General features: G+C 42.2%; 1 protein-coding gene across 2 annotated transcripts in view; it reads left to right on the top strand.

The window, feature by feature from the left end:
* PHGDH (phosphoglycerate dehydrogenase) overlaps positions 1-23,059 on the top strand; it is a 32,055-nt gene extending 8,996 nt beyond the window's left edge. For both annotated transcript variants that reach the window (XM_069090210.1, XM_069090211.1), the window contains exons 3-12: positions 2,350-2,415; positions 3,221-3,275; positions 3,389-3,487; positions 11,924-12,056; positions 12,967-13,115; positions 14,713-14,865; positions 17,350-17,482; positions 19,430-19,560; positions 21,367-21,604; positions 22,725-23,059. In XM_069090210.1, the coding sequence (XP_068946311.1) occupies positions 2,350-2,415; positions 3,221-3,275; positions 3,389-3,487; positions 11,924-12,056; positions 12,967-13,115; positions 14,713-14,865; positions 17,350-17,482; positions 19,430-19,560; positions 21,367-21,604; positions 22,725-22,879 (1,312 nt within the window). In that variant the 3' untranslated portion in view covers positions 22,880-23,059. The remainder of the gene's footprint in view (positions 1-2,349; positions 2,416-3,220; positions 3,276-3,388; positions 3,488-11,923; positions 12,057-12,966; positions 13,116-14,712; positions 14,866-17,349; positions 17,483-19,429; positions 19,561-21,366; positions 21,605-22,724) is intronic.
* Positions 23,060-23,978: the final 919 nt, after the last annotated feature.

The raw sequence follows: 23,978 nt of genomic DNA, 5'->3' as shown, positions 1-23,978 counted from the left end.
CAAATGTGTTGTCCACTCTAGCTTTCTGTTTCCAGATGGATTAATATTTAGGCCAAGAAGATGCCATACGTGAGATGCAATAATTATTAGCATTTATATAGGATCATAAGGTTTGCAAACCACTTTATCTGTGTGATCTCGTCCAGTCTTCTAAATATTATCATTATCCTCTTTTTAAGGTGAGGAAACTGAGGCTGAAGATTGGTCAAGGGCCACACTAGGTAGTTAACTGTCTGGGACAGGATTTGAACTCAGATCTTCCTCACTCTAAATCCAACACTCTACCCACTGAACCATCTGTGCTGACCAGAAAGGCTGTAAATGGAGCAGGAGTTCTTCCCTCTGCAAGATAGAGATGAAATTGGTACTTTTCAGAAATGGTCCAGAAAACTGGAAACAGATATCACGTAATGACATCCAGTGTTGCTGTTTGCAGAGAGAGACAGAGACAGAAAGAGACACAGAGAGATACAGACAGACAGAGAGAGTTGCCAGAATCCTGTTGCAGTCCTTGGAATTAGTTCTGTTCCATTACCATTCCACTCACCATCAAAGCATATTCCTAGGCTTTCTCTCCTCTGTGTTTATTAAGCTGCTATTTGCCTTGAGATGACCCTTCCAGCCTTCATTCGCAGTGCAGGGTTTATTTGGACCATTCCATGTCAGATGTCAATAAAGATCAATAAGAACATTCGCTATTACCCAATTACTACAATCAGGAAGGTAGAGACTCCTGCCAATAGACCTTTTTGCCCATGCTAGAGATATCAATAATCAATGTATTTGAAGAGTGCTGCTTAAAGTCTGTTTCATTATATTGCTTTTGCAGAATGGATTGCCCTTAAAGGGGAGAAAATATGACTCTATGGAGTTTAATGTTCCTTATTCACTTTCCTTGCTTGTCTTTATTTGTGTTCTTGTATATGAGTTTCCTTATCCCTGGGGAAGTCTTACATAATGTACCATGATTTGAGCTCCCAAAGGTCCTAGGTACAAAGAGTGCCAAGGATTTGTCAGGGTTAAATATGAATCATAAATAATCCAATGACCACTACATCCATGTGTCTTCTAAGACCTTCCCTTCACTTTCTGATACATCTGTCCTGGGACTTATGTAGTCAGACATAATGGGACCCTGGTATATGCAGCATCTATCCTGTTCCTAGAAGGAATCAATGCACCAACTCTACAAATTGTGTATATTCTCTATATTTTCTGAGTCAGGAAGTCAATAGGATCTTGTCAGTAAGACAGTGAGTTGGAAGTCAGAAGAGTTCAGGGATGGGGAAACTGCAGCCTCAAGGCCACATGTGGCCTGCTAGGTCCTTGGGTGTGGCCTTTTGATTGAGCCCAAGTTTTACAGAACGAATCCTTTTATTTAGGGGATTTGTTCTGCGAAGTTTGGATTCAGTCAAAGGGCTGCACTTGAGAACCTAGAGGGCCATATGTGACTCAAGGCATCAGGTTCCCTACTCTTGGATTAGACAATAGTTTGGGGTCTGCCACCATTTTCTTGGGTGCAACATTTTAATTTCCTTGTAAATTCTACTTATAGATAGTAGAAAAGCCTAAAATAAATTGTTTTTCCTTTTCCCCTTGTTTTTTTCTCAAAACCCCATCTCAAAACAACTCTCACCCCCCAAAAAAAATTTGAAACAAAATTTCTCCTCTAGGATTTCATTTCCCCTTTATAAAACGGAGACTATTGTAGTAAGCCAAAATATTTGATTCTTGGGGTCAGTTCCTATGCAGATGTGCTTGATGATTGCGACTTTGGCTTCCAGCTTTGAAGTCTGCTCTCCAGAGCATCCTTTGTTATGTGAATGCACAAGATAGGAATTAACTGACCTTTCATAAGACTTTTTTGGTGCATAGATAACATGGTCTTATCCAATTGTAAGTTACTTCCAGGATATGACAGACTAAGATAATAATAAGAATACTCCAAAGATATGACAGGCTAAGTTATTGATAAGAGGACTTGAATCTTTGTCTGATTGATCTTTAAAAACCTTGTTCAAAGAATCCTTAAATGGAGTTCTTTCCTAGGAACTACCCACCTGGTTAATCCTTTATCACGTCTTCACTCACACTTGGGGCAGGCACCCAAGTGGCCCATGATAGACTATTATTGTCTGAGGTAGGCTTTGTGTATAAAGAAGAAAGTCCTGAGACTAAAGGATCTGACCGAGAGAATATGATGAGAATTGATGAGAAATAGTGAAGGAAAGAGAACCCAAAATAAAACATTGAAATTTGACTCAAATTATTAACATTCTACCTTGAATGGGAACATATGGTCCAGATCAGCAGTCCCACTGAGGAGTTTTTCTTTGCTTTGACTTTCAGCACCCCTAATGGGAACAGCCTCAGTGCTGCTGAACTCACCTGCGGGATGATCATGAGCCTGGCCAGGTAAGTTTATGGTTTCTCTGTAGTCTCATTCCCCCATTAACCCAATGCCAGTAGTTTCATGGCATTGAACAAATCCACCTACAGAATGACCATTATGCCACTTTGATATTACCTGTACCTTTATACCTTTATGGCCAAGTAATACTCCTGAGACACTCCTCTGAAGACTCTCTTTAGAGGTATCGTTGAACCTTTAAATAATTTCTTTATAGATCTATCTATTCAGCTAGCTTCAAATCCTCCAACTTGTCTCTCATCCAGCCCCTATGTCTCCATTTTTTTTTTTACAAAAATAGAATGAGGTATTTTTAAAGTATTTTGCTAAAATCTCAGTGAGGGTTCAAAATTTGCCTTCTATAGCTTACTTACTGTTCAAGTTTAGATAAGTTATTTAACCACTTCCTTCCTCAGTTTCTTGATCTGTAAAATTGAGGGGTTGGGCTAGATGGTCTCTGAGGACCCTTTCAGAAAGCTCTAAGTGCTCTGTAGCTAGTTGGTAGGCCAAGTTCCTTGACTCTCATCTAGGGATTGGAATTTCAATTTCAGACTCATCCTCAAGTATATTCCCCAGAAATGCCCTCAGCATTTCTAACTAAATCTAGGATGCCCCCATGCACTGGAGAGGCTGCCAGGGCAGGAGTTCTAACCTGCGCCTAGTCATCCTCTAAGTTCCCAGGATTGAACTTTCACTCTCTCTATGAGTTAAGATGATGTTGAGAAAGGTTGTGATTGTTCAGGTCTGGAGTGTCCTTTCTAGGATGGTGGGGGTCATGACTTCCTGCTGTACCTAGTTCTCTTTTTCCAGGCAGATCCCCCAAGCTACAGCTTCCATGAAGAATGGAAAATGGGAACGAAAAAAGGTGAGTAACCGGAGGTGGTCACTGTTTCTTCCCGTTTCCCATATGAACAATGTCAGAGCTTTTCTTTTGCTGGTGACACTTGGCGTTTGTGCCTTTTATCTGTTCTCTTGTAGTTCATGGGGACCGAGCTGCATGGGAAAACTCTGGGGATCCTGGGTCTGGGGAGAATCGGGAGAGAGGTGGCCACCAGGATGCAGTCCTTTGGGATGAAGGTAAGGAACTCATCTTTGAGAGGCTTTTCCAGCAGTCACTTTAAGAAAAAGTCACCTGGAAGCAACTATAATGGACTTATCCTTGAATGGGTTCTTTCTTACCAGAGGGCAATGTGGTGTTTTCTCAGGTGCCATGGAATAATCCAACAAAACTACTCCCCTTGGTACACCTGTACAAAAAGGGTAAAGTGAGTCAGTCGGTGCCAGGGACTTGGCATCCTTAGAGATGGTTCAACCCAGACATAGAAGCAGTACCCCAAAGGATGAAGAAAGGGGGCCTAGGCCTCCTAAACTTTCACTTTCATTAATTGAGAAAGACCGTTCTAGAAGCAGGGGAGGATTCCATTTTTTAATTGTCATAAACTATTTAGGAATATTCTATAAGAAGGAGAAGAACCAATTCAAGGAACTTTGTAACTATCTCACAGTTTGACTCAACCTGATAAATCCTGGTGCAAGGCCGCCATTTTGTCTAGAAATGGTAATGTCGTGCCTAGTATTTCCAACAATGTGTGTGTGATGGTAAAACATGCCAATGGGAGTTATGATAGTAAACATCAGAGTCCTCATTCAGAACTTGAGAAATTATGTCAAATCCAATTCTGCCTGAGGTTGGGAGGAAGTCTGTGCCAATATGGAGCATAGGGTAAAAAGCATCGGCTTTTCTTCCTGCTTCCACAAGCTGAGATGATCTTGGAAGCCATTAAGGATGACACCATCGGGACCTACTACAAACCACACCTTAACCCATGAAGATGCCCCAGTTTCTCTCACTCCAAAAAATAACAAAAAGCCTTCTTGATGTTCCATACACAGAAGATTGCATTTTCTAGCTCTGTGCTTTAGAACTGACTGTTCCCTATGCCTGATATGCTCTTCCTCCCCCCCTCTGCCTCCTGGCCTCCTTTGAGACTTGGCTCATATCCCACCTTCTTCACAAAGCCTTTCCCCATCAATACTAATGCCTTCCCTTTGAGATTTTCCACTTCTTACTCTGAGGAGTCACTAGTTGGTGCCATATTACATAGACTCAGGAAGACTCATCTTCCTGAGTTCAAATCCAGCCTCAGACACACTAGCTATGTGACCCTGGGCAAGTCACTTGCCCAGGTCTGCCTCCATTTTCTCGACTATAAAATGATCTGGAGAAGCAAATGGCAAACCACTCCTGTAACTCTACAAAGAAAATCCCAATGAAGTTATGAAAAATCAGACATGACTGAAACAATTGAACAACATATACTTCTCAATCATTTTCCAAATCCCATTACCCTGACCACCAGTCTTTCTTTGGGCTCTAGATAAGGACGCCCTTCTTCCAGTTCCCAACCCCTATTTTGTCAATCTCCCTTCATCTTTTTTCCCAGGCTGACTGACCAACATTTATTATTATATTTTTAAGGCTGCATTATTACAACAAAACCTCCCTTATTTTTCCATACTCTTGCTCAGCTAAGGGGATGGTTAATTCCTCGGGTCTGGCCCTTCTTGTCCTAGACCCTGCTCGTTTCTTCCATGGCAGAGTAGAGAGAGAACCAGCCCCAGAGTCAGGATCTGGGTTCAAATCCTGATTTTGACATTTACTACATGGATGACCTGGGGAAAGTCACTTAACCTCAGTTTCCTCATCTATAAAATGGAATTTGATTAAATGTCCCCAGAGGTTCCTCCTAGTTTTAGATCTACCATTCTCATTTAGGTTTCAGAGGAAAAAGGAATTTTTCCTTTTAAATGAAAAATACTCAGTTTTCTGTGAGGTTAGGTTTTAGTTACCTGTGACTGTGATACATCCTGCTCCTCCTTCTATGTAGGAAAAAAAAAGATCATTATTTTGACGATTTGAAAGCACTTTCTAATGTGTTTTATTTAACATGCGTGTCTAGTTCCTAAGTGTTTTAGCTGGTTCCTAGATGCCATTTCTTCTTATCAGAAGGACAACACTTTGGGGGTCTTTTTATTTTTAAGCTAAAAAAAAAAAAACCCTGCCTCTCCATAGAGAGGTGGTAAAATGTTCAGAATGATACCTAAATGATCAGATACGATCAATGTGTTGATTTGTTTGATTTAATTATACTTTATTAGCAGAGCTGAGTGGGATAAGTGAGGCAGGAATCATTGAGAAGTAATAGTAATATTAAAATATATGTATGAGAGCATTAAGAAAATGTTAAAAATAAAAAATCCTGATCTCAAATGTCAGATCCCTGAGCTTCAGGGAACAGATATAGCAGGTGAACTGAAGTAGAAATCTGATGTCCCTGGCGTACGTGCAAGATCTTGGACTTTTACCATATTTGTGAAGACAAACAGTGCTCATTGAGAGAAGAGGGTTTGGAGAGACTATCAGAACATCATAGATAACACATCTCCTGCCTTGGCTCCATGCATCAAGGGCAGCCTGGGACTCCAACTGGAAATGTCAACTACAGAGAGTTTTAAATGCTAAACTAAAACAAAAATCCCAGCTTCCATCCTTGCCCGAATAATTGAAAGCCAGTTTTTAACCAAGGTACAAGTGACTACAAGTCAAAGAAATCCTAGAAAAAACTGGGGGATGCTGAAGAAGCTAGGTGGTACAGTGCTGAGCCTGGAGTCAAGACCTGAGTTCAAATCTTACCTTGTATACCCAGTAAGTCACTTAAAATGTTTGCCTCAGTTTCCTCAACTGTAAAATGGAGATAATAATAATGTTATCTGCAGCCTGGAGTTCTTGTGAGGATCAAATGAGATAATATTTGTAAAACACTTGGTGTAGTGACTGGCACATAGTAGGCTTATTCCTTTCACCGTCCCCCCTCCTGTAGTGAAGTTTTCCCCTTACAGAACTACCTACCATTTTTTGGCTTCCCAAAAGGATTTTTCCATTTGCATCCCCAGAGCTTACTTACCATAGTGCTTTGGGCACAGTAAACACTTAATAAATGCATCATTCATTCACTCAAGAGACCCAGTGGTAAGGACCAGAAAGTTGGCAGAAGTCACTCCATAACAGGACCAAAGACTGTCTGGGAGAGGGAGCAGTAGGCAGATATGTCAGCATCCTTCTTACCTCCTTGTTTGGAACTGCCTCCTTGCAAGAAGAAGGGCTGTCCATTAATCCCCTCTAAGATGCTGGCTGATAATTGTTGAAGTTATCTTCATAATTTTTATTTTTGCCTCACTTTCATTTCTGAGTATAACCTCCTCTGCCTACCCTTGTTAACAAAGATTTAGAAAAAAAAATGTCAGCAAAAGTAACTCAGGAGTCAACCTAATCTCACATCATCCTCAGCATTCTCTACTTGCTCTCCTCTATCTCCAGTAAAAGGAGGAAGGTGCATTTGTTCACCTAATACAGGGGTGGGGAACCTGTGGCCTTGGATTCTGTCAGAAGGCTGCACTTAAGGATCTAGAAGGCTCCATGTTCCCTACCCCTGAACTAATAGAGAGAGCCAAGATTGAGTAATTTCATTCTGCTTACATTGTTGTTAGTCACTTTTCATATTGTTTTCCTGGTTTTACCTACTTTATCTCCATGTTTCTCTAACTCCCTCATATTCCTCATTTCTTACATTCTTACAATAAAATACTCTGTTACCTTCATAAAGCACAGTCTGTTCAGCCATTCTCTAATCAGTAACTACCTACTGTATTTCTAGTTTTTTCTACCCCCCCCCCCCAAGGGCTGCTATGAATATTTATTTGTACATGGGGCCTTCCTCTCTCTCTCTCTCTCTCTCTCTCTCTCTCTCTCTCTCTCTCTCTCTCTCTTTCTTTCTCTCCTCCTGGGACTTTGTGCCCAAAATAGGAATCTCTGAGAAAAAGACTTTATACGTTTTAAGTCATTATTTTTTCATAATTCCAAGTTACTTTCCATAATGATTGAATAAGTTCACAGCTTGACAAACAGTTTATTATTATGTCTAGTAATTGAGATATGAGCTGTCAACTAAGATGGGGCCTTTCCCATGGGTGTTTGATTTTGAAAAGGAGTCAGAGGAGCTGTAGAGAGAGGTATGCCTGGACTTATTGGGGGCACAGCCCTGCCTGTTTCTCTTAAATGTTGACTTATTTTGTAGTGGTCCCACTGTTACTCTGCAGAGAGACCATCAGTATAGACTTTAGGGTTTTTCAGTCCCTCCGAATGCTTCATGGTTTCTTCACTGAATTATTTCATTTATCCTTGGGATCAATACAAATCCTCCCATTTGAAGTTTATCTTTAGGAACAAATTATGTATAATAATACACACCTTTTGGAGTCACTCTGGCTACAATAACTGGGGAAACAAGAAGATTTACCCTTCTATTAATTAACAGACCAATGTGGGTCTTTTCTCTTTGGTTCAGGAATTTCTTATAAAATCTGACTGATATTTCTCTTTTGTTAAGTCAGCTTCCTCTTTCCAGTTCTATCTTTAGCTGTTGTAGAACTTTTCTGTATCTTAGAGAGAATAGAGGCCAATGGAGCAGACCTTGAAGGGGTACTGAGATTCTTAGGTTGATGTCATTTCATTAATAACTGATATTAGTCAAGCTTTCAGTTGAAATCAAGACATAAAAGCTCAGCTGTTGCACAAATACCCCTCCAGAGATCTAAAAGAACACCAGATGGAACAGTGATTTTTAAAAATGAAAGAGAAACACCAGTAAATTCCTCCTTCCAGTTCAGGACTGTACAAGAAGGTGGCCAGAATCCTTTAGGTGCTTAGAGAGGTGATACACAAGGAAAGGGGGTAGCCAGCCCTAACTAGAATTTATATAATATTTGCAAAGTGTTTAACATATATCATTTCCTATGATCTTCACAAAAAACCTTGAGAGGTAAGGGCTATTGTTATCCCCATTTAAAACAGTTGGGGATAGGATAGGGAGAAGGTTAAACAGGGAGGATTTGTTAAAAAAACAAATCTATATTTGTCACAAGCAAAATCAACTTCAGAGGGAGTGTGATAAACAAAGAATTAAAAAGACATAAAAAGTACAAGAACCAATGATCAGGATTTTGGCTAGGAAAAGGGAGGAAGAGGATAGCAGTGGGATTGGACAACTTCCAGTGTAAATTCTGAGTGTTGGTCACATTCCTTCTCTTTCTGAACCTTCTTCTTTATAAGGAGAGATGGAGGAATTATATAGGAGGAAATAAATTAGACGAAGTTATGATGAAGGGGAAAAACACAATTAACAATCATAATCATGAATGTAAATGGCATGAACTCACACACAAAGTGGAAGAAAGTAGCAAACTGGATTAGAAACAGAATTCAACGATCTTTATAAAGAAAGAAACATACATAAAACTTAAAGATCCACACCAAGTTAAAATTCAGGATTGCTTGGATCAGAATTTATTGTGCCTCAAGCAATCATATCCTTGAAGCAAAAGTAAAAAATAGACAACCAAAATAGATAAGTATGTATTATGCTTAAATTAAAATCATGATAAATAATGGATTAATATGAATTACCTATATGTGTGTTTACAACTAGGTAAATCTAATGAAAATATAAACAGGAAAGAAGTTAAAAGACTTGAGTAGATCATTAGAAAAGTTAAATATGATAGATCTCTGGCCATTAATGAATATGAACAGTCAGCCAATAAGGATTTCTTAAGCTCCTACTATGTTCCAGGGACTGTGCTAAGCACTGGGAATGGAATGCAAAAAAAAAAAAACCGTCCCTGCTGTCAAGGGAATTACAAGCTAATTGGGGAGACAACATACAAACAACTATGTACTAACACAATTTGGACAGGATAAATTGGAGATAATCTCAGAAAGATGAAACTAAAATTAAGGAAATTAGGAAAGGCTTCTCATAGAAAATGGACTTTTATCTGTAACTTGAAGGAAACCAGGGAAGCCAGTAGGCAAAGAGGAGGCAGGAGAGAATTCCAGAAATGAGGTATAGCCGGCGAAAAATGCTCAAATGCAGTAAATTGAGTGTCTTGTGGGAAGAACAGCAAAGAAGCCAATGTCCCTGGCTCACAGAGTATGGTGGGGGTTGGGGGCAAAGGGCAGGGGCAAGATAGTAGTTGGACAGATAATGAAGGACTTTCAATACAAATGGAGGGTTTTAAATTTGACCGTGGAGGTGACTGGAAGCCACTAGAGTTTAGATAGAGGAATAACATGGTCAGACCTATGTTTTAGAAAGATAAATTTGACAGTTGAGTTGGATGAACTGGTATAGGTAAAGGTTAGACTCACCAGCAGGCTATTGTAATAGTCCAGGCATAAAGTAGTGAGAGACTGCACCAGAATGGTCACAGTTTCAGAGGAGAGAAAGAAGCATACATGAATGTTGTAAGGGTAAAATCATCAGGCCTTGCTATCATTGGATATGGAGTTGAGAAAGAGTGAGGAATTGAGGATGAAATCTAGGTTGCAAGCCTGAGTGGCTGGGAGTATGGTGTATACAAATTTCTCAGCTATTTAAGGCATCTTTACAAATGTTGACCATATGCTAAAGAACAAAAACCTTATAAGCAAATGTCAACTTTATAAACACATCCTTTTCTGACTAAATACATTATATAAATAATATATATTTATAATAAGTACATATTTATAAACATTAATATAATTAATAGAGGGTAAAACAACAAAAATAAAACTTATAGAAAAGATTCAAATTTAAATAGGAAACTATAATACTAAAGAATGTTTGGGTCAAGGATTATCAGAGAACTGAAGATGCCCTTGCCCTTATCCAGTAGCTCAGGCAGAGAATGAAGGTGTGATTTGCTTAAGGGAATCAGGGACAGAGCAGGGAAAAGGACCTAACTAGGTGGTGGGCAACCTACAATATCAGTCCCCAGTGGAGTATTTGGAGGGAGGGTCATGATTCCTCTTTTCTGGGAAATCACACAGAACTGATGCTTAAAGTCCAGGTGTTAAAAGGAAAAAAAAAGAGTGAGAAGAAAAAAAAAGCTGGTAAATTTTCCTTTTTCATTTTCTTTTGGAAAATGCATATCACTTGCTCTGTCCATATAGTTTGCAATTTACCACCAACATCCACTGCCTGAAATTTCATTTGGTGGACTCCTCACTCTGGCATCAGTATTCCCACTACTTTTGACTCCTTTCATGAAAAGGCCCTGGGAATACAGCTCTGAATTTAAGGGCGCTTGGGCAGGAATCATGGCCTTCACTATCCACTCCCCTGTTTCACACACACACACACACACACTCATGCATACACACATGCACTCACACACCCCTCTCTTCTCCCTCAAAGCTGAAATGAACTGGGTCATTGTTTTAGCCAGCTTACTAGTCTGCAAACAGAGAGGGCTTGTAATATCAGGGCCCCTCCTTCCTGGAAACTCTTGGTAATCAGTAGTGTTTTCTGAGCTTACTTACTACATTTTTGGCAAAGAGTCAGCCGGCTCCATAAGCCCTAGTATGACCCTCTGGCTAGGGATCATTATGGGGTTGGCCTCTCTCTCTGTCTCTGTCTCTGTCTCTGTCTCTGTCTGTCTGTCTGTCTGTCTCTCTCTCTCTCTCTCTCTCTCTCTCTCTTTCTCTGTCTCTCTGTTTCTGTCTCTCTCCCTCCCTCCTACTCTTCCTCCCTGAAATCCAAACAAGTACAATTATTTCTTCTCCCTTATCTCCAAAGGCGTAGGGTGCCATGAATGATGCTTTCCAGGGGTTTCTCCCCTTTATTTATTCCCTCTCTGACTTGATGGGTCCTAGATTTTCCACACTGATTGGAAACTTTGTCTCCCCCTTCTCTATAGGGTTACACTATAGATGCCCTCAGAAAGCATTTAGCGTGTACCTCATCTATGCACTGATCACAATCTTGTATTATTTCATACTGACATTATCAGTGGATGTGTTGTATCTCTCTCTTAGATACTACGCCATGATGGCAGAGACTATATTTTGAATCATTCTGATATGGTCACTGTCACTTATGTGATCTCTGATACCTGTCCTAAGAACAATGATTCTATTCAATTCCTAAGGCTCCTAGGAATGCCTCTCCTTTGTCTCCACTCATCATATGGAAATAGGATAAAGTCATAGGATGAGTGCTCAGAAGGTCTTGGAAATATATTCTTCATTCAGTAAATGCCTACTAAGAGCTTCCTTTATTTATACAGAGTCTTATACCAGATTCCAAGCATTAAATAAGACTGCTTGAACATAAGCTCCTTGAAGACTGGGGCCATGTTTTATATAATTTTTTTCACCTCCACTAGAACCAAGAATGGTGTTCTGCACACATTAGGCACCTAATAGATGGGTTTTTGATTGATTCGAAATATAGGCCCTATCCTCATAGACTAGTACCTGATAGGGAGATATAACACAAACTGATAGCCAGTACAAAATAATACATAATCATTCCCCCTTCTTTTTCACTTGGCCTCTTTCTTTCCCTTTCATCCCTCTCTCTGCTCTCCCTCCTCCCCTTCTTTACCTTCTACTTCTGTTTCCCTTTTCAGACAGTGGGATACGATCCCATCATCTCTCCAGAGATTGCAGCATCCTTTGGTGTTCAGCAACTGCCCCTGGAGCAGATATGGCCCATGTGTGATTTCATCACTGTACATACTCCTCTTCTGCCTTCAACAACAGGTAGGCTGTTAAGTCTTCTTGTCTTGGGCAGGGCACAGGCTCCAGAAGACCAGGTGACTGCACTGGTCTGTCAGCCAAACATTTATTAAATACCTGCTATGTATCAAGGATATGCGCAGATAGCAAAAAAAAAAAAGGGTAAGAGACAGGTGCTCTCAAGGATCTAATGGTCTAATGGAAAGGAAACATGGAAACACATGGGTACAAAGTATAAGTTGGGGATAATCAACAGAAAGAAATCACTAGCATTGATGGGGAATGGCAAAGGTTTCCTGTAGAAGGTGGGAATCTACCTGGGTCTTAAAGGAAGCCAGGAAGTAGACTTGAGGAGGTAGAATATTCAAGGCATGAGGGACAGAAAAGATGCACAGTCATGAGATAAAACATCTTATGCTAGGAACAGAAAGAAGAACAAAGAAACCTTTGGATTGTAGAACGGCTGGGGAGACTAGATAAGGTGTCAGAAGACTGGAAAGCAGGGGTGGGGGCTATGAAGGGCCTTGAATGCCAAACAGGATTTTAAATTTGATCCTGAAGGTGACTAGGAGTCACTGGAGTTTTATTGAGTAGGCTGGGGCTGGTGACTTGGTCAGACCGGTGCTTTAAGGTAATTATTGTGCCAGCTGAATAGAGGATGGCTGGCATTTAGGGGAAGACTTGAAACACATAGACCCTTTGCAGTAATCCAGGTGTGAAGGAATAAGGACAACCCGAAGTCTTTTGGGTAAAGATGGGAGGGCTGCTCTTCAGCAGGAGGGACTTGAGTATCTGGGAAATGGAACTCAAATATAATGGAAGAAAAGTACATCTCCATAGTGAAGGCATCTGAGGAATCATAGGGGTCTTGGTGAGAAGATGGGGACAGAGAAGGCAGCCCAGCTCAAGGGAAAACCTTCTTCCTCTTTCCTAGGTTTGCTGAATGATAACACCTTTGCCAAGTGCAAGAAGGGGGTCCGTGTGGTGAACTGTGCTCGGGGAGGGATTGTGGATGAGGGAGCCTTGCTACGCTCTCTGGAATCAGGCCAGTGTGGCGGGGCTGCCCTGGATGTGTTCACAGAAGTAAGTACCATGTTTAGTGTGGAACGGCAAGGAAGACAAGTCAAAGGCTGAATGCAACCCCATTTTTTGTCCCTAGAGCATTCACTAATGTGACTGTATTGCAAGGACCAAAATCTGTAGGATGGTGTGGGAATGTGGGAAATGGAGTATCTGTATCCAAAGTGCCTGGTATTGATCCAAAACAAGTAAAAATAACTTAGCCTCTCTTCTCCATTCTTGCTCCCCCAGCCTCAGACTGGGACAGGCCTTTGGAGAGGGTTACCTATTTTCTGGTGGGCAGCTCCCTTGGGCGTACTGACTTTCAGAGCCAACTGAGTATCTTCAGGAGCCCATAAGCAAAATGGGCAAGCAGTGGTAATGAGAGGCACCTTAGCATAGTGGATAGAGAACTAGCCGGGAAGACCTGGTTCGTCGAGTCTTTCCCTCTGACACATACCAGCTGTATGAGGCTGTTAGTTAGTTACAAGTCAGTTAGCCCCTTAGTGCTCTAGGAAATTCTCTAGTACTATAAGTTATAAAGAAGATTTCAACTTACATGGGTACAAGGGGTTCCCCTAATCAGGATCCCCCTTCCTTTAGAGCAATGGTGTCAACCTCCGGTAGAAATAGGGGCCACATATGGACCTAGAAAGCCACACACTAATATTATCTGTGTTCTGTGTGTTTTTATTTATTTTGTTAACTATTTTCCAATTATTTTTATCCACTTGGGTCCATACTCAGTAGTGTTTGTTGACCCATCATCTCTCTTCCTTCTTCATTTGCTTGTGCTCATCTGGTTTTATTGTCATTAATTCAGCCAGGCATTGGGTCAGATGTCAACTGACTGTGTTATCCTTTTTGAGAGTCCAGATTCTTTAACTTAATAATAGTAAATAATAATAACAACAGTTAGCATTTATATGGGGCTTTAAGGTTTGCAAAGCTCCATACATAAGTTACTTCATTTGATCTTCATAACAATCCTGGGAGGTAGTGGCTATTTATTCACCTCATTTTACAGATGAGGAAACTGAGGCACAGAGAAAGAAGTTAAGAGACTGTCTCAGAGTCACATAACTAGTAAGTGACCAAGGCAGGATTCCAGCTCAGGTATTCCTGACTCCAACTTTAGAAATAAGGATAATAATGTTCCTGCTGCTTACCTCAATAAAAAGATTTAAAAAAAAACAAAAGAAATAGCCACCTAAAAATTAACTAAAAACCAAGGTAGTATATGATGAGACATTCAGGGCTATAAACATTCAGAGAAGGAAGGGTTTCAGGAAAGAGGTTTTGGTTTTATTTGTGAAGTCCTTTACAAACTTTAAGGTGCTACAGAAATCACCAAGATGATAGAGACAACTAAGTCTCCAGGAAAGATCTCTGCTGCACACAGTCCACTCCGTGGATGTTTTCTAGGTCCGTGGCCAGTGTGTCTGTGGTTCCAGGGAGTACAACCAGACACTTCTCTCAGGCAGGCCACTCACCTGGTGAATGGAATTATTTTTTATTCTTTTTTCTCATTATTGGGGCAGGGGGTGGCACAGGATATCTGCTGTTTCTTTGTTATTCTTGATCTGGGTTAATCTGAGATGGAAATGGCTTTTCTGTGTAGGAGCCCCCTCGAGACCTGGCCCTGGTGAACCACGAGAAGGTCATCAGCTGCCCCCACTTGGGCGCCAGCACCAAGGAAGCCCAGAGCCGGTGTGGGGAAGAAATTGCAGTTCAGTTTGTGGACATGGTGAAGGGGAAGGCTCTGTCTGGGGTTGTAAGTATAACCTTGGCTGGGGGAGTGGAGATGAAAGGGGAGGGGAATGAAGAGGTGGCAGAACAAAAGAGTCTGGGCTTAGAAGCAGCAGGGAGAGGAGACATGGGGGCCGACCTGGGACCAATGCCCAGTCTGGGGATTTGGATAAATGAAACACATTCTCCCTCCCCACATTCTGGGGGAGGTGCCTGACCAGGGAGAGTAGAGAATGTCTCTCTCCTTCCTTGGGTCTGGGCCATGGATAGGCTTGATGTGGGTGGGAGAGGGAGGGAAGGAGGCCGTGAAAGATTCAACCCTGCTACATTGTACTCTTAGGCACAGAAGGAGTGCCATTTCCCAGGGTCTCTGTCAAAGGCTCCGCCCCCTGTTACTCAGCCAACTTTGGGGCCAGAAACCTCTTGCTTGGGTGACTTGTGTGTGGTTGAAAACTCATGACTGCAGGTCAGGGAAATTAACTCCTGCAGGAAGGAGAATGGGAACAGAGTTAGAGAACACTCTCACTGGCTCTATCTTGCTCACCAAGCTGGTAAGCCTTGTGAACTTCCTCATGCATAACCCCTATCCAGAAGAAGCTACAAGAGGAAGAGACCCGGGGCCAGGATATCCATCGGTGTCCTCTCTCTGGTGCTATGAAAGATAATTTTTTTCCTCCCCTGCTTGCTAACAACTCTTCTCCTGATTGTCTCTCATCCCTCAGACAACTAGGCTCAGACATCATGTTTGGCTATGGAAGAACAGAGGAGTCAGTCAGTCATGGAGTTCTATTGTTTCCTCCATTGTGGGTTTCCCTCTTTCCTCTCATCCTTTCAGGTTCCCCTGTCATTCTATTTCCTTTCCCAGACTCTTATCAATAATAACAAGTCTAGAAGGGAAAAAATTTGGAGCTCAAAAGTTTTAAAAACAAATGTTAAAAAATGAATTTTTACATGCAACTGGGAAATAATATACACAGGCAATGGAATATAGAACTCTATCTTGCCCTACAAGAAAGTAAGGGGGAAGGGGTGGAGGGTGATAGAAGGGAAAGCAGACTGGGAGAAGGGGTAATCAGAATTGCATGCCATCTCAGGCTGGGGGGGAGAGATGGGGAGAAAATTTGGAACTCAAAATCTTGTGGAAATGAATGTTAAAAACTAAAAATAAATAAACATTCCGAAAAAAATTACAGAATATAATAATATTCAATCCAACTTGTGCCTGACCAAAGATACCCTCTACAATATTCCCGACCAGTGGTAGTGTCAGCCAATCTCTGGGTGAAGACCTACAATGGAGAAGAACCCACTGTGTCCAAGGCAACTTATTCTACTTCCAAACAACTAATTCTTAGAAAGTTTCTTCTTACATAGAACCTCAATCTGCCTTTTCAACTTCTTTTACTCCAAGTTCCTCCCTCTGTGTCCAAATAGAACAGATTTCTTTCACACAACAGCCTTTTAGTTAGGTAAAGATAGCTATCATGCCCCCCCTCCCAGGGGGATGTCCTGGCATAGTCCCTGACACACAGTGGATGCTTAAATGTTTGTATATTGACTGACTGATTCTCCTTAGTAAGGGGCTTTTCTTTTGCCACTTTTCTCAGCTACAGTGACCATATAGCTTACATACACACACACATACACGTGCATATACACACAGTTTTTAGAAAAAGAATGAGACCAGATGTGGTGGTGCCTGTCTATAATCCTAGCTCCTTTGGAGAGACTGAGGCTGGCAGATCTCTTGGAGCCAAGAACTTCAGTGGGCAGTGCCAATCAAGCATCTGAACTAAATTCATCATTAACATGGTGGTGAGCCTAAGATGGAGTGGGGCACCAGATTGCCAAAGGACAGGCAGACCAGGCCAGGTCAGAAACAGGATGGGTCTAAATTCCCAAGCTGATCAAATGGGATCAGGGCCTGAGTAGACACTATGCTTCTAGCTTAGGGGAGGTATGGAGAAGGGAACACTCAAGGGACAAATAGCTGTCTGGAAGTGTTTGCAGGACTCACAGACAGAACAGAGATCGGATTTTTTTCTTCACTGGTGCCAAAGGAAGTTGCAAAGAGTCTTGATAGCAGGAAAACCTTACTAACAAAAGGAAGGAACCTGATGTCCATGAGTGCAGTGGGCTGCCTCAGGAGGTAGTAGGTTCTTTGGAGGGCTTCAGGTAGGGCCTAGATGACCACGTGTCTGGTCTGTTATAGGGAGATACCTCTTTTCATGTGTGGTTTAGACTAGATGGCAACTGAGGTCCCTTCTGGCTCTCAGAATATGTGACTCAATCCTCAACCCGATTCTCCCAAACTCCTTGGGAAGGAATGAGCCAATATGATGAATTATTGCGTCCAGACAGAGCAAAGGGAGGCTTCATGTTTTGGTATTCACCTTCTGTCACCTCTCTATGGGTCTGTCTCCATCCAGAAGGTCCTGACTTCTGAGCTGAACTGAGCTGACCATGACCTTAATCAGCCTCAGCCCTTGCTTCCTTCTTCCCTTTACAGGTGAATGCCCAGGCCCTTACCACCGCCTTCTCCCCAAGCACCAAGCCCTGGATCGGTCTAGCAGAAGGTCTGGGCACATTGATTCGTGCCTGGGCTGGATCACCCAGAGGGACCATCCAAGTAGTGACACAAGGTGAGTCCAGACTTTACTTTGTCTTACTAAAAGAACTGAGGTGCAGTAAAGAGGGTGGGAAAGGGAATTAGCCTGCCGTGAGAAAACCTCTCGTATAAATTCTAGCTTCCGAAACAGATACACGACTCTTTTATTTAGGGAATGGTTCTTATGGATTCTTTTAAACAGGGTAGCAATCTTGAACGATGTCTCTAAGGCAGCGCCATAAGAGTTTTTTCTGTGGTTCTTTTGGCATATTTACCAGTGACTTAGTCGAAAGTGTAGATGGCCTTACCTATCAGATTTTCTGGTGACATGAAGCTAGAAAAAAATGGGTGATATCTTTTGTGGTTACAATTCTGTCACCCAGTATCTTAACAGACTGGAAAGAAGGGCCAAAAATTAATGAGATTATAATCTAACAGGTATGAATGTAAACCCTTGAAATCTTAAACTGCATTAATAGAGGTCAATTTTATAAAACAATGGTGGTAAGAGTTCCCCTGGGCTTGCACTGATCAGAACACATCAGAAATATTGTGAGGATACTGAAGTATGTCTAGAAAACAGTGGCCAGGATAAATTGGAATCTGGAAACCATATTTCAGAATAATTTTTTAAACTTGAAATATTTTATCATTATTACTACCACTATCAGTATTATTACTCAAAGAATACTCATTTTTATTGTTGTTAGTACTATTAATAGTAACTCATCGAGATAAAGGGTGCTTTAAGTGATAACCAGAGCTGACTTCTCACATCTGAAGGAATGGGAATGAAATTTGTTCTCTGAAGCTCCAGAGACCAGGACCAGGGATAAATTCACAGGTTGGCAGATCTTGACTAAGTTGAAGGAAAGCGTCCTAACAGTTCATGTTGTCCAAAAACAGCATGAGCTGAAGAATGGGCGGTGAGCTGCTGGATGATACTGTATGAGGGGGCTTTGAGAGAGCTGTAGGGTTTTTATAGACTAGCTGAGGAGAGTCATGTAACCGAGCGGCTGCTGAAATCATATTCACCATAGTTATCACCATTAATATTATAATGAAATCTATGATAACATGATGTATTAGTATGTATGGTGTTACATAGTAATAGGTCCAGTGATATAACTCTGTAGGGTTCACAGAGTGATTTACAAATGTTACCTCATTTTATCCTCATAACAACCTTGAGAGGGTAGATGTTACAATTATCCCTATTTTACAGATGAGGAAACTAAGGTACCCAGAGGTTACATGACTGGCCCAGTCAAAATCTGCCTCCCTGTGATTTCCGTTTCTGGTCCTAGCTCTGTTCTGGAGCTTCAGGACGAGTCTAAATCTCTTTCCTCATAGAAATATCTCAGACATTTGAAGATAGTAGTCATGTCATCCCCAGAATCTTCTAAGTACCTGATCCCTAGCTTTGCATACTGATGAATCTTCTGCAAGACCCAGAGCTTTTGTCATCAGCCAGATCTTCCCTCATGTTCCTATGGGGTCATTGCCTTGGCTGGTCTAGAACTTGACTGCCTTGTCAGTGTGGCCAAAAGCCAGCGGGTTAAGACAGGGAGTAGCCTGGTGGTCCTGGTAAAAGTACAGTTTGGAGGATGAAGCTGGCAGACACTGAGCTTTGTGGTTTAGACCAGGATTTGTGCTTTTGTCCAGGGATGGCATCAGGCCTTCAGGAAGGAAGGGAAGACAACATACCTAGAAAAAGATAAAGGTGGAACCTGGGAGGTACTGGGGCCTCCAGCCAGAGCCACCCACTGGCATGGGGCTGGCACTACTTGCCAAGTTACCTTGCAGGCAGTTGCTGCCTTTGCCCAGAACCAACCCCCTCACCAGGGCTAGACAGGGTAGCACACATTTCTTTATCCATCTCTGATTTTCAGAGCACATCTCCTGGGTACTCTCCAAACAAAATGGCAGCTCTTACATGCCATTTAGACATACATTGCACTGACCTTTTCTCTGTGTCCAGGTTCATCTCTGAAGAACGCAGGAAACTCTCTGAGCCCTGCAGTCATTGTCGGCCTCCTAAAGGAAACAACCTCCCAGGCAGAAATAAACTTGGTGAATGCCAAGCTTCTGATGCAAGAAGCCGGACTCAATGTACGTCCTGTCTCCCTGAGGGTTTGGTCTCCTGCCCTTGCAGATTTCTCTCTTCCTCAGTCTGAGAAGTACCTTGGCATTATTAACGCTTTGTACTCAATAGCAGAATGTCTTGGCAGCACTACTCAGTCTCATTTTAAGACATCTCCCTTTTCTTTCATCCTTCCCGAAATCTGACATGTCCCCTGAACCACATCTACTCTGATCCATAAACAAAAGGCTTCCATCAACACTGTATGGAAATTGCCCTGACCTGGGTTTTGGGATTCCCCCCTTCCCCTCTTCCCTGTAATCTCTCTTTTTTTCTCATACTTTTATGCAAGTTAAATTGGGTCTATGCAAACATTAAAAGTAGTTTCGAATTAGAAATATTGTACAAGAATTAAAAAGAGGGAGTGCTGGTCATGATGTGACTTGCCCTGGTCTACCTAACCCACCCACACACACCAAAGATGCCTCCACTTCCAGCAGAATTTGGGAAGAGACCCTAGCAAAGAGACAGTTTGATGTAAATGCATAGATCACTGTACTTGGAGCCAGTAAGATCTGGATTCAAATCCTGCCTCCTAAATTTACTAGCTCTGTAACTCTGAGCAACTCTTGTTGCTTCATCTTCCTCTTCTATAAAATGAGGAGATGGGACTCAGGAGCCTGTAAGGTGCCTTCCAGCTCTCAATGTATTGTCCTGTGAAGTGCATCTATTGACAAGAGACCAGGATGATTAGGGGCCTGAGATTATGCCATACGATGATTAGTTGGAAGAACTGGAGATATTTAAGAAATTGAGAATTGGTTACGCTTGAAGTTCTCGCAGATCATTTTACAAATATTATCTCATTTGATCCCTACAACAACCCTGGGGGGTAGATGCTACTATTATGCCCATTTTTACGGATGAGGAAACTGAGGCAGATAGGTTAAGTGTTTTGCGCAGGGTCACACAGCAAGTGTCTGAGGCCAGTTTTGAACTCGGTTCTTCCTAACTATGGGTCCAGTGTTCTATCCGTTTTGCCACCTAGGATGCCTGTACATAGTATGTAGTCTGAGGCATGCTGGAGAACTGGTCAGGAACCAATTGTTAAATTTTCAGTGTGAACATTTATATCTCAAAAATCAGCAAACTGCACAGACCAGAGCTTTAGTTATTGTTTTGTTAATTGTCTAGACTTTAAAAAGTGAAGAAGAAAACATCAATAATGAAAAAAACTTAAGTGTCCCATGTACATTTTTTTAGAGAACCAGTGGTTAAATATTCACTGGCACTCCCCTGTAAGTGCTAATAGTTATCATCAGGTATTTGAAAAACTGTCACATTGGAAAACAATTTGATTTCTTTTTTATCTCAGAGGACAGAACCAAGGGCACTGGATAGAAGTTGGAGAAAAAGATTTTTATCTCTGACTAGAAGGAAAACCATTCCAGCAGTTAAAGCTGCCCCAGATGGGAATAGACTCCCTCAGGTAGTGAGTTCCCCAGTACTTTGGGTCTTCAAGCAGAAGTTGAATGACCACTTCTGGGGTTTAGTGTAGTAAGGAGAAGTGGGTAGGCAGAGCAGGTGTGGGGGTAGCTAGATTCCCTCCAAGGTCTGTGCTAACTCGGAGAATCTCTGATCCCGCCCTGTCATGACTGCCACATTTACTAGGTCAACACTCTCAGGCTTCCCCCTTGTGCTTCTCCCTAAGCTAAGAGCTTCTTTAAAGTGGATCCATGTTCTAAGATGTGATATATGTTTGGAGTTGTAGACTGGATGTTAAGACAGTATCCAAAGGGACTGACTTTCTACCTTTTGCTGCCTCTTGCCTCCAGGTCACTGCCACACACAATCCAGCCTCCCTCCTGGATCAAAGCCCTGGGGATAGCCTGCTGACCGTCTCCCTGGCAGGTGCCCCTTACAGGGCAGTAGGTTTAGTCCAAGGTACAACTCCTGTCCTGCAAGAGCTCAATGGTGCCATCTTCAGACCAGAAGTGCCTCTCCACCGGGATCTCCCCCTGCTGTTTTACAGGGCCCGGCCCTCTGACCCAGAACTGCTGCCCGCCATGATTGGTAAGAGTGATACCTACTACCTTCCAGGACCCAACAATCCCTAGGCTACCAACCAACCAGCTCAATTGCACAAGGAGGTGGGAAGGGGCCCTCCTTGGAGCTTGTGTGTCAGCCCAAGGTGCCCTAAATATCTCCTATCTCCCCCCAGCATCTTTCCTTTGTCTTAGGGTATCTCTACCCCGAGATCTAGAGGTCATCATCTGAATCCTAAACACCCTGTAAAAGATCCTGATGTGTTGCCATGGGGCTGCTGTTGTGGGATAAGGTGGACAAAGAGACTGACTGACATTGAAAAGAAGTAACTCGTGGGGAGCCAATGGATGTGTTTCCCAGAGCCAAGTGAAGCCCAAATTTTAGAGCCAAGAAGGACATAATTGACCCAGCACCCTCATTTTATAGATGAAAAGACTGAAGGCCAGAGAGATTGAGTAACTAGTAAAATTTGCCCATGGGAGTGATAATCTAGAACTTAGGCTTCCTCATTCCCATTCACCATGTTGTTACTTTAGGGCTCTTCTAGAACCTTCTTTCTAGGAGTTCTAACTTGGAAACTCAATCCTCCTGATTTCCTTCATCGTCACAGAATCGCATGGTGGCCAAGAACCTCATAGACCATCCCTCAGAACTGACCTTCTCTGTAGGGGTGGAGCCCAAAGTTTTCATAGACTTCCTGGCTCTGTCCCAGTCTTGATCTGTACTCTTATGAGCACCCCCCCCCCCACCAGACCACAGAATTTAGTGCCACTTCTAAGTTTGGGAGCCTATCACAGGAAGGCCACTCTGTGGTCTTCAGAATCATAAGACTCCTTCCATTTCCCCTAAAATGCCAGAATTCTAGGATAATGGATTTAGCACAGTGGATAGAATACTAGATTTAGTGTCAGAAAGATCTGAGTTCAAATGTTCAAATCCTACCCCCAAGCAATTGCTAACTGTTTGACTCTGGTCAGGGCACTTACCTGCTGTCTGCCTGAGTTTCCTCATAGGTAAAATGAAGGAGTTGGTGTATTTGGCTTCTAATGTCTTTTCTAGCTCTAAAACTATGAACTTATGAATCCAACCTCCTCATTTTACTTCTTTATCCCCAGACAAATAAGATTTTCTTTCTTCCTTTTCCTAGGACTCCTGGCAAAGTCAGGAGTGCAACTGCTTTCCTACCAGACCTCGGGGGCATTGGATGGGGAAGCATGGCACGTCATGGGCCTCTCCTCCTTACTGCCTAACCTTGATGCATGGAAGCAGCATGTGACTGAGGCCTTCCAGTTCAGTTTTTAAACCTGCTCACCCCTTCCAGGGCCCTTCTGAAGCAAACCCAATAAGAAGACAGCTCTGACAGCATCAGCAGGAAGGGGTCATCTCATGAGGCCAGGGCTTCTGACACTGTTCCCATTGCAGGATGTCATCCTTACTGTAGTTTGGAAATAACCACTTAATAAAGAAACTCCCAGAAACTAACCCAGTGTCTCACTGTCCTTCTACCCTTGCAAAGCCACAAGAAAGGCCACCACAGGACACTGAGAGTCCTAAGCCAGGTTGGATGGACGCAAGTAACTGGAGACTGGCACAGGCTTTATTATATTATTAAGCCTGGATCCCCAGTAAGCATTGCTTCCATTGCTAATCTTTCTAAAGCCAGAGTATTTCACCTTTTTTTATACTATGGACCCCTTTGATAGTCAGGGAATACCTTCTCAGAATAACATTTTTAAAGGAATAAAATACATTGGGTTATAAAGGAAACCAATCCTATTGAAATGTGGTTATCAAAGTATCAGGGAAACGAGTTCCTAGACCCCTGAGTTAAGAACTTTTCTAAAGACTTTTTTTTCTTAAGGGGCATAAACCTCAATGTATGAATACTAGCTTGGGAGTCAGAAGGCCTGAGTTTGAACTCCCACCTCTGCTACTTACCACCTTGGGCAAAACGAGTGGATTGGAAGAGGTGATCTCTGAGGCCCTTCTAGCCCTAGGTAGCAGAATCTTCAACCATAGTACCTTCAATTAGACTACCTTCCAGCCAGGAACTTTGGAACAGTATGCAGACATTTTTATTCACAAAAATAGGAGGAATATACAGAAGATCGCCAGTTTTGAGCTAGAGGCCATTTGATCCAACACCTTAATTTTAGAGAAGTAGAAATATACCCAGAATGGTACTTGACTTGTCCACATTAAGAAGTTAAGCCAAGATCCGAACCCCAGTTTCCTGTCTCCCAATGCAACACTCTTACCTCTCCACCATGCAGTCTTCCTGTCCACAATAACTCTTTAAGGATCTGTGGTTTAATAAGTCAGGGTGGCTAACTTGTAGGTGCCTGAGGACAACCTCTGTGGATCAGAATCCTTCCCATTTAGGAGATGGTGTCACAAGTGG

This window comes from Petaurus breviceps, unplaced genomic scaffold, assembly GCF_028583685.1.
Source record: "Petaurus breviceps papuanus isolate PSGF00001 unplaced genomic scaffold, PetGlider_PUasm1.0 186, whole genome shotgun sequence".
NCBI classification, from domain to species: domain Eukaryota; kingdom Metazoa; phylum Chordata; class Mammalia; order Diprotodontia; family Petauridae; genus Petaurus; species Petaurus breviceps.
The sequence above is the reverse complement of the archived record's forward strand: the minus strand, read 5'-3'. Positions and strand labels throughout refer to the sequence as shown.